At 49.8% G+C, this 14,398-nt stretch overlaps 1 protein-coding gene across 1 annotated transcript; it reads left to right on the plus strand.

Moving 5' to 3' along the window:
* Positions 1-10,553: 10,553 nt before the first annotated feature.
* On the plus strand, positions 10,554-11,480 carry LOC311204683 (olfactory receptor 14A16-like; the record flags this gene model as incomplete). The annotated part of the gene is made up of 1 exon (XM_084281074.1): positions 10,554-11,480. The coding sequence occupies one exon, from the start codon at positions 10,554-10,556 to the stop codon at positions 11,478-11,480; it is 927 nt and encodes a 308-aa protein (XP_084137200.1).
* Positions 11,481-14,398: the final 2,918 nt, after the last annotated feature.

Genomic DNA, 14,398 nt, shown 5'->3' on the forward strand with positions numbered 1-14,398 from the left:
CTGAGACAAAACCTGTCCTGACCTACTGCTGCCTCCTGCTTTGGTAACCCGACCTGGAAAACATGGATGCGTTGCTGGACTCCCTGCTATGCACACCCCCACCCCCCACCCCCAAGTTTCCTTCCCACCCCCTGGGGCATTTGTGGGATCCTTTAATCCCGTGTTTTTTAATCCCAGGTCCTTTAATCCTGGATTGATAAACCCCAGATTGTTTAAACACTGGATCAATAAATCCCGGATCCAGAAATCCCAGATTGATAAATCCCAGAATGTTTTAATCCCATATTCCTTCAATCCCACATCTCTTAATCCCGGATCGCTTAATCCCAGGTGATTCAGTGTTTCTCTGCCACCGAGGGGCCATCCAGGAACCCCTTGAACCCTCCAAAACCCCTCCGGAACCCACAGTGATGTTTCCAGGGCTGGGAAGTGGAGGGTGGGGAAATGATGTGGGGTGGGGGGTGTATTAGTGGGATGTGGGAGGTTATATCAGTGAAGGGGGTTGTATCCATTGTGGGGGGACTAAAGCGGCTCCCCCCATGCAGGTTCAGATGCACCCACGTCCCCAGCCAGGTCCTGGAGAGCATCAGCCTCATTGACCCCCCCCCGCCGAATCCTTTTAGGGGCCAAGCAGTGCCTCTCCAGGGATAAGGGGGATGTGAGGGGGCCCACAATCCCCCTCCCTGTATTTCCTCCACACCCCCTCCCAGACATTAGTCAGTCTGGCCATTCCCACCCTCCCCCTCTACTCCCCAAAACAGACAGGCCCCCCTTTCCTGAAGCTGTTTCGGGGGGCCCACCTCATCCCTGGGTCTGGCGCCAAGTTTCCATGTCCCCCCATCGTGTTCTGCTCCCCACATTCCCCAATTTCCTTCCGCACCCCAAAATCCTCAGCCTCTGCCAAGAGCACTGGCACTGGCTGCTGAATCCCAGGGGGGAGGTTGGTTGGAGGAGCCCCCACCTCTACATTAAGGGAGGGGGATTGAAAAACATGAAGGGGGGGAAAGGGAGAGGGTGGGGTGAGATGGGATTAGGGAGGGATTAGTGTTGGGATTGGGATTCGGAGTGGTGTTTGGGGCTGGGATTTGGTGTTGGGATTTGTGATTCGGGGCTGGTATTTGTTGTCAAGACTGGGATTGGGACTGGGATTTGGGATAGGGATTGAGATTTGGGGCTGGGATTTGGGGTTGGGTTTTGGGATATGCTTGAGGTTGGGACCAAGATCAGGCTCGGGTTTTGGGGTCAGGTTTGAAATGAGGGATCCGTTTGGGATTAAATTTGGGATTGGGGATTGATATTAGGGGTGGGATTTGGGGTTAGGGTCACAGTTGGGATTTGGGTTGGGTTTTGGGGCTGAGATTGGGATTAGATTTGGGGGTTGGGGTTGGGATTAGTGTTAGGCCTTCCTGGGCTCCCCTGCCACTGTGTGTGTCCCCACTGCTGGATGTCATTTTCACTTCTAGTAGTGTCCACCTTAGAACCTGCTGAACATCCATTAATAGATTAAAAAAAATATAAAAGGCTTAAAGAGGCTCCTGGCCTGAAACCTGCCTGGGTAGCCCATCAGCAGCACAGTACCCTTAGGGTCAGGGCTTTCCTTACCAGTGGAACAGTCCTAGAATTGCCTGATGTGATCTTAGGGCTCTACCAGCGTCCACTTTTGAACACACTAAATGTCCAGCAATAGCTCCCAAACAAAAGTGCAAAGGGCTTCAAAAGGTTCCTGGCGTGAAACCTCCCCAGGCAGCTTTCAAGCCCCCTGGTAACCCCTGAGCCCCCAGCTCAGGGCTTTCACAGACAATGGAATGGTCCAAAAATTGCCTGACTTCTTTTTCTGGCTTTCCCAGCAACCACCTTCAAAAGTGCTAAACATCCAGCTGTAGATCCCAAACAAAAAGGTCAAGAAGGGAAATGTTCTCCTGTTCTGAAACCTGCCTAGGTAGCTCACTAGCAGCCCCAGAAACCTTGGGGCTCAAGGCTTTCCTTAGAACTGAATGCTCCTAACAATGCCTGATGTCACTTTTGGGCTCTGCCAGTATACAGTTTCCAACTGCTAAACGAACAGAAATGGATCCTTAACAAAAGCTTTGAGGGATGAAAGAAGTTCCTGGCCCGAAAACTCCCCAGGTAGCCAACTATCAGCAACAGTACCCTTAGGGCTCAGGGCTTTCACAGAGAACAGAATCGTCCTAACAGTGCCTGACATCACTTTCAGGCTCTACCAGCGTCCAGGTTTGAAACTGCAAAGCACAGAGCAATAAATCCTATAAAAGAAAATCGAGGGCTGGGGTATCTTCCTGTCCTGAAACCTCACTAGGTAGCCCATCAGCAGTGCCAATTGTACTTGGACTCAGGTCAGTCCTTACGAAGGGAACAGTTGATTCAGTGCCTGATGTCATTTTCAGGCTCTACCAGCGTCAAACGTCTAAACTGCTAAATGTCCAGCAGCATCTCCCAAACAAAAAGTGAGAGAGCTGAAAAAAGTTCCTTGGAATGAAATCTCCCCAGGTAGCCAACCAGCATGGCCAGTAACCTTGGGGCTCAGGATTTTGCTTGCTTGGAGAACAGTCCTAAGAGTGCCTGATGCCATTTTCGGGCTCTGCCATCGTTCATCTTCGAAACTGCTCAATCTCCAGCAATAGCTTTTCAATTGAAAGGCTTGAAGGCTCAGTGATGTTCCTGGCCTGAAATCTGCCTCCATAGCACACAAGCAGCCCCAGTAACCTTGGTGATCAGGGCTTTCCTTTCCTTGGGAAAGGTCCTAACAGTGCCTGATGTCATTTTCAGGCTCTACCGGAATGCACCTTTGACCCTGCTCAACATCCAGCAATAGCTCCCAAACAACAGTTGTGAGGGCCTAGTAATCTTCCTGGCCTGAAACCTCCCCAGGTAGCCCATTAGCAGACCCAGTATCCTTGGGGATCATGGCTTTCAAAGACAACGGGATGGTCTTAACAGTGCCTGACATCATTTTCCAGCTCTAACAGCATCCAGCTTCAAAACTGCTAAACCTCAAGCAATAAATCTCCCCCCTAAAAAATATTTGAGGGCTTGAAGATATTTCTGTCCTGAAACCTCAGTAGGTAGCCCACTAGCAGCACCAGTAACCTTGAGACTCAGGTCTGTGCTTACCAAGATAAGTTCAAGAAGCTTCTGGATGATGCGCTCAGTCCTTGTGCTCTGACTTGGCTGGCCCTGTGTGGAGCCAGGAGTTGGACTTGATGATCCTTATGCATCCCAAGGAGATTCTATGACCATGTCTGAAATCACCACTTAGCAGTGGATCTGCACACCAGCACTTGTGGTTGCTCTCTAGATTTCCCTTCCCCTTGGACCTTTCAGACACCTCTCAACCATCCAGCTGCTCTGAGTTTCAGGGAGTTAAACCCTTGCCTTTCTGGCAGCTGTTTGACTCATTCTGTCTTTAGCCAACTCTTCAGCTGCAGTGATTTCACAGTCTCCTTCCTCACTAGAACATTTCTCACAGGGTTAAGCTTTGTGGCAGGTGAACCTCACTGGTGGCAGATTGCACTTGGCACAGAGTGAGGAGTGTTGAATTTAATGGTGAATCTTGTCAGGTTTCTTTTGTTGTTGGGGAAATAACTCCCTCTGTGCTGCCTGTGTGCAGCCAGTTCTCTAAGGAAAGCAGGGGAGCTGGTACAGAGGGGCTGTAATGCCCCACTGTGGAGTGCAAAAGAGAGAGACCTGATGTAAGGACAAGGGATGCAAGTCCCAGTTGGCTGGTGAGAGTCATGGTGGGCTTGTGGAGATGTGCAGCAAGGTTGACCCCACTGCCTCAAGGGAACCCAGACCTCCTTAGGAGACACCCTGGATCAATCTCAGTCAGAGGTTTTCACCTGAGGAGAGGTTAAAATAAAATAATAACCTACACCCTTAAAAATTTTACTCTGAGCTCCCTTTGAAACCACTTCAATGATTTGTACATCTCTTGAAGACTTGAAGATAATTACACAAAGAGACATAGCTCGTTAGTGCTTGCTTTGTATTTTTAATGAGCCCTGGGGTGCATTTGGTGCTGAGTCCTTGAAGCTCAGGTACTGAGAGGAGATTACACAAAAACTCCATGTCAAAAGTAGAAGCCAAAGTACCCTGAAGTATTAATGAGTCCCGCTGAGAGCCATTGCTGGCTGAGCCTCCCCAGGGACTCGTTAGAACAGGTAATTGGAGGCCATGTTGGCAGGTAGGCAAAGGCAATGTGCAAGCAGCTGAGATGCTGAGCAAGCCCTGGGTTGGTTTGATGAAGCATAAAGGCCAAGCCCTGACCACCAGCCAATGGAAGACAGGTCCTGGCCCTCAGGCATTACTTGGGGCTCTTCCTTGGGCAGTGTGGTCTGTGTAATGCTGAGGGAAGAACAACAGAATGAGAGTTTCTCCTCATTGTTGTTCCAAAGCCCTGCTAGAAATTCATCTGGCCTCCATTTAAATAAAAGAAGGAGCAGGGAGACCCTCCATCCTCTATCAGATTCAGGAGGAAACATTTTTGAAAAATGAGGACAAGGCTGAGGTGCTTAATGAAATCTTTGCCACTGTCTTTAGTAATAGGAGCAGTTGTACAGAGAGAATCCAGTTCCCTGAGCTAGGAGACAGGGAGCAGAATGACCCCACCTCAATCCAGTAGGATATGGTCCTGCTGCACCACAGAGATGTGCACAGATCTGTGGGGCTGAATGGGATGCAGCCAAGGGTGCTGAAAATGCTGGCAAGGGGGTTGACCAAGCCACTTCCCATCAGTCCTGGCTGACTGGATCAGTCAGTGTAACCCCCTATATAAGAACGGACAGAAGGATGATCAGGGAAATTACAGGCCTGATAGTTTGACTTCAGTCACAGAGAAGCTGATGGAGCAGATCATCCTGAGCACCATTATCCAGTTCATTAAGAACCCCCAGGTGATCAGGCCCAGTCAGCTTGGGTTCATAAGGGCAGGTCCTGTTTGACCCACTGAATCTCCCTCTATGACAGGGTGACCTGCTTCTTGGAGAAGGGAACGGCTCTGGATGTTGTCTACCTTGACTTTAGCAAGGCCTTGGACACAGTTTTCCAGAACTTTCTCTTAGAGAAGCTCACTGCTTGTGGCTTGGAAACTGTGGTAGTTCAGCCCCGAACAATGGCTGAGCACCACATGCTGCTCGCTCTCTCCCGGAGGAGAAACAGACAGAGCCTCTGTGGGTTGGGATAAGGACAATTTACTGACAAAAGAACCATAAAAGGATAACAATAACAGCCAAAATTGCACTCATACTCAGTGATAGCACAGAGAGTACCTTACAAACCCAACAATAACAGAGTGCTGCACCATGCCATGAGCACTCCTCCCCAACCAGCCCCTTTGACAAGGAAATTATGTCAGTGTGCTGGTTTTGGCTGGGATGGAGTTGATTTCTTTTCTAATAGGACATGGAATGCTGTGTTTGGGAATTAGGATTGGAGCAGTGCTGATAACACCCTGATGTTTCTGGTTGTTGCCAAGAAGTCAAGGACTTTTCAGTTGTTTCTATTTCCCTACTAAGGAGAAGGAAGGGGACACAGCCAGGACAGGTGACCCAAACTGGCCAAAGGGGGTATTCCATGCCAATTTCATCATAGTCAGCATAAAAGGAGGGCTGGTGGGAGGAGGGCGAGGCTGGTCCAGGACGTGCAATTTTGGCGACAGTCCTGTTTTCGGGGCGGCTCTGGGCTGCCGGGCCAGAGTTGTGTGGTTCAGTGAGAAACTGCATTGTGTATCACCAGTTTCATATATTTTGCTACAAAGTCCTGTTATCATTGTTGTATCTCTCTTTCTGCTATTCTAGTAAACTATTCTTATCCCAACCCATGTGGTTTTGTTTCCTTGGATTTGGGCTTTTTTTCCCTTTCCCTTTCCTCTCCCTCCCCTCCAACTTGTCCCCCCACCCTCTTCCTTTTAAAGAACAAGAGACTGTGTGGTGCTCAGCTCTCAGCTGGGGCAAAACCACATCTACTCAAATCCCAAAGAAATCTATTCTTAAAAACATGAAAATTCTTATATTAAAGTTATATTAATTGTCTCTTATCAATCTATTCAGCATGAATAGAATCATCATGGCCAGCAATACAATGAAGAAGATGATCAGTTTATTGCTGCTTAGAAAGATCCTTTCCCATTTCCACACGGCATCCTTGAGCTCCTGGTTCCTCATGCTGTAGGTGAGGGGGTTCACTGCTGGTGGAAACATCAAGTAAAGAAATACCTCTACCAGGTTAAGTGGTCTGTGGAGACTGGACAGGGGCCAACGGCTCCAAGTTGGAGCAAAGTAAATGTGACAGAGCCCTGGGACAGTCTGCTGAGTGGGTAGTAGAGTCTCCTTCTCTGGAGATATTCAAGACCCTACTGGATGCCGACCTGTCCGACCTGTCTGAGGACCCTGCTTTTGAACGGAGGGCTTGGACTTGATGATCTCTGGAGGTCCCTTCCAACCCCAACAATTTTTTGGATCTGTGAATCTGTAAATAGGGAGGAGATTGAGAGGGGCTCCAGGTAGGCAAACATGGCAGTGTTGACAAAGAAGGAGTCTACTCCCATGTAAGGAAAGCATGTGGAAAAGTCTCTGTGCCACCCCTACTCCGAGTACAGCCCTGAAAATCTGCACATAGGACACCACGATGAACGCAAAACATCCAAAAGCCAAACAAGCTCTGGCCACAATTTCCCTGAGTGTTGCCCGTGATCAAGAGAGCTTGAGGATCTGGGGGATTTCACAGAAGAACTGGTCAGCAGCATTGCCATGGCATAGGGGGAGTGAAAATATATTTGCTGTGACAGTATATTTAATAGCTAATTAAAAATTATCTGTTGCTTTTTGCTGTCAAAGAAAGTAGAGAGAAAGTGTAAGGAACTTTGCAGACAAGAAGTTTGGTGAAGTAGGGGGAGAAGGTCCTCCGAGCCTCATTACACAGATACCCTTGCAGGCCATGCAGAAGACCATGGTGAATGAGGCTGTTCCCCCTCAGCCCATGCTGGATGATGTGGAACAGTGATTCTACATGCAGCCTGTAGACGTCACCATGCTCAGGCAGGTGCAGACACCTGAAGGAGGCTGTGACCTCATAGGAAGCCTGTGCTGGAGCAGGTTTGCTGGCAGGGCTGTGGAGGACCCAGGCTGGAGCAGTCTGTTGCTGAAGCGTCCTTCATTCAAGGACCCCATTCAAGTGACTTACACTGGAACAATTAGTGATGATCTGAAGCCATGTGGGAAAGACTTGGAGGGGTTCATGGAGGACTGTCTCCTGTGGGTGGCATCCAATGCTGGAGCACGGGGAGACTGTGAGGAGTCCTCCCTTGAGGGGGAGGAGCGGCCGAGAAAATGTGTGATGAACTGACCCCAATGCCCATTCCCCATCCTCCTGTGCTGCTCAGTTAGAGGAAGGAGAGAATTAGAGAGTAAAGGGGACCCTGGGAAAAAAAGGGAGGGATGTGGGTGGGTGTTTTAATTTTTTTTTTTCTTTCTCATTCCTCTGCTCTCTTTGATTGGGTAATGAATTATATTGGTTTATTGGGAGAAATTCAGGAGAGTGACCTCTGCATGATCTCTCCCTGTCCTTATCCTGACCTTTTGTTACATCTTCTCTCCCCTATGCAACAGAGGAAGGGGAGCGATAGAGCATCTTTGGTGAGCACCTGGGTCAACTCCCTTCTACAAGAGGATGGAGAGGAAGAAGTACATGGGCATGTGGAGTCAATGGTCATAGGCTACAGTAATGATCATTAAATTCTTGCCCAGGAGAGCAGCCAGGTAGATGCCCAGGAAGAGCCAGAAGTGCAGGAGCTGCAGCTCCCATGTGTCTGCAAAGGGCAGGAGGAGGAACTGGCTGATGGAGCTGCTGTTGGACATCTGCTGACTCTGGGTATGGAAAAGTGTTTTCCGAAGTAAAAGACAGGAGTGAGGAGAGATTTATAACAAGGAAAACTACAATCTTCATTTGTCTCACAAACTCCCAGGTGTGCTTGAGGAGCAGAAGCCTCTGGCATGGGCTCCCAAGGAGTCATTCCTGGTCTTCAGTTATGGGTACAGCAAATGGAAGTGACACACAGTTTCCATCTGATGAGGCTCACTCTCATGGAGAAGAGTTAATGACAACTTGCCTCCACCCCAGTAATTCCCATGGGAGCTGGGACCAGCAGCTCCCAGAGAGAAGGAGCCTATTTATGCCACCAGAACTGTGACAAGAGGAATCCCAGCACAGGTGGGTTTGTGACAGCCATAAGTCACAGCTGCTTCTTCTTCCAGCCCCAGGGCTGCAAAGCAAGGATGAGGGGTCTGGAGTGACTACAAGAGGGGGAAGGAGTTGCTACCTGGGGATCGTGTCTTACACGAGAACAAGGAAAGGTGATTATCCTTCCCAGCTCTGGTTTGATCAGGAGAAAGGACTCTGCTGGACACAAGGGTTTCTCCCCAGCCAAGGGAGAGAAAGTCAGTAAAGACTTAGTGTCTTTCCAAGTAGTTTCCTTGGAGACCCAGGGACACCTCACAGGACACTCTGGGGAATGGAGTACGTGACGTATTTGCCTGCTCCTCTGCTGTGAGCTGGGCTGGGCTCCTGGGATGAAGGGAGCCACTGCAACCCAGCAGCCCTGACAAGAGACAGCTCTGCCCAGGAGCAGCTCCTCTGCCAAGCACACAGGGCTGGGGACACTGCCTATAGGCTCTGAAGGGAGACCTGTGAGGCTGAGAGAGCTGATGGATGCTGAGAGCTCACTGGAGGAGAAATCTCCAACAGCACTCTGCCTGGTATGTCTGTGGGTGCAGGGCAATGCAGGTTCTGTTCCTGGAGGGATCTCCTAAAGCTGGGACATGGGGCATTGTGGGGGGTTTGTCAGGAAGATAGATTCTCTCTAGGACCAGAAGGTGCTGCCTGGAAGGGATGCCCTTCTGCCCCATCAGAGGGACAGAGCAGGACAGCTGTCTTCTCCTGGGCATGGCTGCAGAGGTGTGAAGCAGCGTGTGCACCCAGGGGTGCCCAGGGCTGTCCTTGTGAGCAGGGTCCCTGCACCCCAGGGTCGTGTGCTTGAGCGGGGACTCTGCTGCTACCAGGATCAGCACTTAGCCTGGTTTGTGGGCTTTCCACAGGGATATAGACAGCAGCTGTGGGTTGAAGGAGTGACCAAGGGAAGAGCAGCATAAGGTCCTTCTGCAGTAAGACAGTGCTGCCTGGGTCAACTTTGCTCCCAGCTGCAGCTGATCCTTGAGAAATTCCAAAGGGAATTTGAAGAACAACATCAAGGAAGCATTTTCTTGCCAGGCAGAATCTTTGCTTTGACTTTTCCACTCCTCTGTGCTGTGCTGAGTGTGGTGTATTAGAACTAATTTCTCCCCTCAAGAATGCCCACATCAGAGGATTTCCTGATCCCTGCACACACAGATTTACCCTGGAGAAGTGCCCTGATGCCAGGAGGGGTCTGCAGAGCTGAGCGCAGGGCAGGTTGGATGAGGTCTGTGAGCACAGAGCAGGAGGTGACATGGGCAGAGAGAAGCAGCTGCAGGGACAGCTGCAGGCATTGGAGACATTGGCAGGGAGTGAGAAGGAGCTGCTTCAGAAATGACATGGCAGTGGGGATTTGGAACTTCCCTGTCATCCCCCACAGTTCTGACACTCTCTCACATCGACATCCGGGTTTCTGCCAATCAGAACAGACTCTGCACCCTTAGTTCCAGGATTTCAGGCTGAGTCTTCTGCTGGGCAAACCAACCCCCAGTGAGCAGAAACCTATGAGTGCCTGTCTGGTTCTCTGTCCCTGTCCAGGGGAGTTGCCTTGGCTGGAGCATTTCTCACTGTTCACCCTCCTGTACTTGTCATCTCTGCTGTACCCTTACCTGGGGCTCTGGACATGCAGGAGACATCTCAGCACTGAGGCTGTGGCAATGCCGCTCATCACCTGTGTGTGGGCAGCTGCAACGAGCCCTGTGTGTCCCTGGCTGGGTGCAGGGAGCTGAGATCCTCCTTGGGTAGGATGAGAACACAGGAGGGCTTTGGAGCTCTGCCCTGTGAGAATGGATTCCTCAGCTCTCTGTGGGGTCCAGTTTCGTCTGGGGGAACACCAGGGTGTGAGAAGAGTATGTCCAGCAAAGGGCAGCTGAGACCAGGGCTGATGGACAGAGCAGCTCTCCCCTCTCTGCACTCAGGGGAAGGTTTCACTGGCACTGCAGCAGCAATATCAGGGAGTCCTGACAGAAGAAACACTCCTCAGGTACAGGCAGGAGAAAACCAAAGCTACAAAACTCTGCTCTGTCCTTGGATGAAACAGGAGTGACAGAGCTGAAAAGCTCCTTCCTACGCACAGGGGATTTAGTCTGAGATCACACCATCCTTCTATTTACTGACTGCTGCCAGGCAGGACTGAGTTCTCGAGAGCCACAGCTGATCCTCCTCCCAGCAGTGGCACGCTCAAGCCAGCACAAAGCAGAGCTCCCAAAAGGGACCTGGAAATCTCTTCCCAAATACAGTTGGTCCTCAGAGTTCCCTAAATTCTCACTGCCTTTTCCTATTTGGACAGGTCTCCATGCCAGCAAAAACATATGTCCAACAGCAGCAGCTCCATCAGCCAGTTCCTCCTCCTGCCCTTTGCAGACACACGCGAGCTGCAGCTCCTGCACTTCTGGCTCTTCCTGGGCATCTACCTGGCTGCTCTCCTGGGCAATGGCCTCATCATCATCATCGTAGCCTGTGACCACCACCTCCACACCCCCATGTACTTCTTCCTCCTCAACCTCTCTGTTCTTGACCTTGGCTGCATCTCCACCACTGTTCCCAAATCCATGACCAATTCCTTGTGGGACACCAGGGCCATTTCCTACACAGGATGTGTGGCTCAACTCTTTTTCTTTGTATTTTTGATGACAACAGAGTTCTGTCTTCTGACTGTCATGGCCTATGACCGCTACGTTGCCATCTGCCACCCCCTGCACTACGGGATCCTCCTGGGCAGCAGAGCTTGTGTCCACATGGCAGCAGCTGCCTGGGGCAGTGGGTTTCTCAATGCTGTGCTGCACACAGTCAGTATAATTGCACTTCCCCTCTGCCATGGCAATGCTGTTGACCAGTTCTTCTGCGAAATCCCCCAGATTCTCAAGCTCTCTTGCTCAGATGCCTATGTCAGGGAAACTGAACTCATTGTGGTCAGTGTCTGCTTGTTTTTTGGGTGTTTTGTGTTCATTGTGGTGTCCTATGTGCAGATCTTCAGGGCTGTGCTGAGGATCCCCTCGCAGCAGGGACGGCACAAAGCCTTTTCCACCTGCCTCCCTCATCTGGCTGTAGTCTCCCTGTTTGTCTGTACTGTTGTGTTTGCCTACCTGAAGCCCCCCTCCATCTCCTCCCTATTTCTGGACCTGGTAGTGTCATTTCTTTACTCGGTGGTTCCACCAGCAGTGAATCCCCTCATCTACAGCATGAGGAACCAGGAACTCAAGGATTCCATGTGGAAACTGACGACTGGATGTTTCTAAAATATAATAAACTGCCGCTATCATGTGCCATGAAACTCACATCACGACCACTCCCTATTTAGAAAGGTTCTATAGCTGGGGGAGGGGAAGGATTTGGCTTCCTTTTTTTGCCTTCGAGTCTGTCTAAGCTATAAGAACATGATCCATGTTCATCCCATTCCTAACAAAGTATCTCCCTGTCTTGTCTGACCCAGACACTGTGCTCTCTTTGCATCATGTCTGCCTGCAAAGGCCATTTTTCCCCTTCTTTTTATTTTTTCCTTATATTTAGAAAACAATTACAAGCACATTTATTTCAGCTGAATCAGTCAACTACTTATTTGCAATGGCAATGCTTTGCCACCATGCCAGAAGGGCAATTTCCAGGACTGGTACCCATGGCAGCAGAAGAAACACTCACCTTCCCGTGTAACAGCATTACCGCTCGGCTGTCTGTTTCACCTCCCTCATCATTCAGGTGTTTCCACCTCTCCTGGTGATATGGCCATGCATAAGGACAACACTTCAGCAGCCTAGCTGGATGTTTGCACTTCACTCTGATCACTGGTTTCCACCTCTGCCCTTTGGTCATTCAGCTCCGCTCAGCTCTCCAGTTTCTGCTTTGAGCTTCAGAGAGTTGGAAACATCCCATCTTTCAGCAGTCTAATGAACTGTTCTGTCAGGCATTTAGTGTGTTGACCTTTCTATGTATCTGATTCAAACTGTTCTGGGACAGAATCTCCTCTGAAAGCTGACCCCCTTCACACGCTGCTTGGCTGTAGCAGGCAGCTGAGGAGAGAGATTTCATGGGTATTAAACTGTGTCATGTTGAACTGCTAAACTATTTAAATGGCTAAACTGTTTAAACCCAAGTAAAATCCAAATAGTTTGGAAGTCTTGAGTTCTTTAAAGAAAATTCAAGAGACAGGCTTGTAACTGCTTTCTGGATGCTAATGAGCCCCATGGTACATTTTCTTCTGAGTCCACAGACCTCAGATACCAAAAGGAGATTGATGAAACCTCTCCAAAAGTAAAGTCAGGAGTAATGCCCAAAGTACCTTGAAACATTTACAGGCTCCACTGGGAGCCATTACTGATAAAGCCTCTGCATCAGCTCGTTAGAGCAGTCAACTGGAGGCCATGAGGACAAACCCAGGCAAAGCACAGGCAGCTTTGATGCTGAGGACACCCTGGCTTGTTCTGATGAAGCAGAAATGCCAGGTGCTGACCCCCAGTCCCTGGGAAGGGAGATCTTGACCCTCACCTGTGTCACCCTCCTGAGGTGTGTGATGCCAAGGGAAGGACAGGGCTATGACACATGTGGCCTCCCCTGCAGTGGGTGCAAGGAGGCAATGATGCCCCATGCCTGTGAGGACAATATGGCTCCTCTGAAGCCTTTGTGTAAAGGACATCAGCCATAACCAAAGGGGCAAAGACCTTGTTTCTGTCAGGGCATTTCAACCCGGACACCACCCCTGTCCATCTTTACCACAGCCCATCCCACCCTGCCCCACGCCTGTGCCTGTTTCCCTGCAGGCTGTAGGAACCCAATGCACTTCCTCACCTCATTCTCCCCCCACCATGTCCCTGCCTGTACTGCTGTCTCTCCCTCCAAACACAAAGCCACCAGCTCAGCCAGGCTTCCTCCAAGGGATTTCTTGCACCACAGCACTGCCAGAAGGTCAGAATGACATTTCTTTATCCTCATGTCCACTCTCTGACCTCCAAAGCTGTGGTTTCACGTGGACTTCCTTTCTTATTTCTACATAGCACAAAGATGGCTTCCCTCAGCACTCCACCGGCCCCTACAAAGAAAATTAACTTTATCTTGGTCAGAACCAGGCCACCTTTGCAGACAACAAATACAACACAACACTTGGCTCACTCCTGTAGTCACACAGTATGGATAAGCCCGTTGGTCAGTTATGGTCAGCTGGGGCTATTCTGTCCCCTTCCAGGTACTTGTGCACTCCCAGTTGACTCATTTCTGAGGCAGAATTAGACAAAAGCCCTTGATGCTGTGCAAGCCCTGCTCAGCAAGGAACAAACAGGTTTATTCAGACTCTTTTGGTTACAAATCCAAACCACAGAACTCTAGGGGCTGCCAGCATGAGAATTCATTCCAGTCCAGCCAAAATATGGTCAGGAGGAGAAGATCTCTCTGGTTTAAAATATTCTCAAAATTCCTGTTCATCAAACTCCCAGAGTTTGTCAAGGTCTGTTTGAAGTGAAGTGCCATTTTCTTAGCAGTTCACATCTCCTTGCAGGTGGCTCTTCAAAGTTGTGGTGCATTAAAAAAAATGACAGCAAGAGGTGTCAAAGAACCTGGGACTCTATTGCTGGATGTTTGGCATCTTCAAAGGTCAATTATGGTAGAGCCTGAAAATGACATCAGGCATTGCTAGGACCATTCCCATGGCTGGGAATGCCCTGAGATCCAAGTGTAATGGTGCTTCTAGTGTGGTACCTGGGGAGATTTCAGGCCAGGAACATCTTTCAGCCCTCACACCTTCTGTTTTGGTGGTGTAGTTGCACATTCAGAAGTTATGAATGTGGATGCTGGCAGAGCCAGAAAATGACGTCCAGCACTGTTAGGATGATTCCCTTGGCTGGGAATGCCCTGAGCCTCAAGGTTACTTGGGCTGCTTGTGGGCTACCTGGGGAGGTTTCTGGCCCAGAACATCTTTCATCCCTCCCACCTTTTGTTTGGGAAATACTGCTGGACCATTAGCATGTTTGAAGGTGGACACTGGTAGACCCCAAAAATGATGTCAGGCAGTGCTAGGACAGTTCCCTTGGAAAGGACAGTCCTGACCCACAAGGTTACTGGGGCTTCTTGGCTGCTCCCTGAGGTGGTTTCAGGACAGGAACATCTTTCATCCTTCACACCTTTTTTTTGTGTGCTAATACTCTACATTTTGCATGTTCAAAGTCAGATG

This window comes from Gallinula chloropus (genome assembly GCF_964237585.1).
Source record: "Gallinula chloropus genome assembly, contig: HAP1_SCAFFOLD_118, whole genome shotgun sequence".
NCBI classification, from domain to species: Eukaryota; Metazoa; Chordata; class Aves; order Gruiformes; family Rallidae; genus Gallinula; species Gallinula chloropus.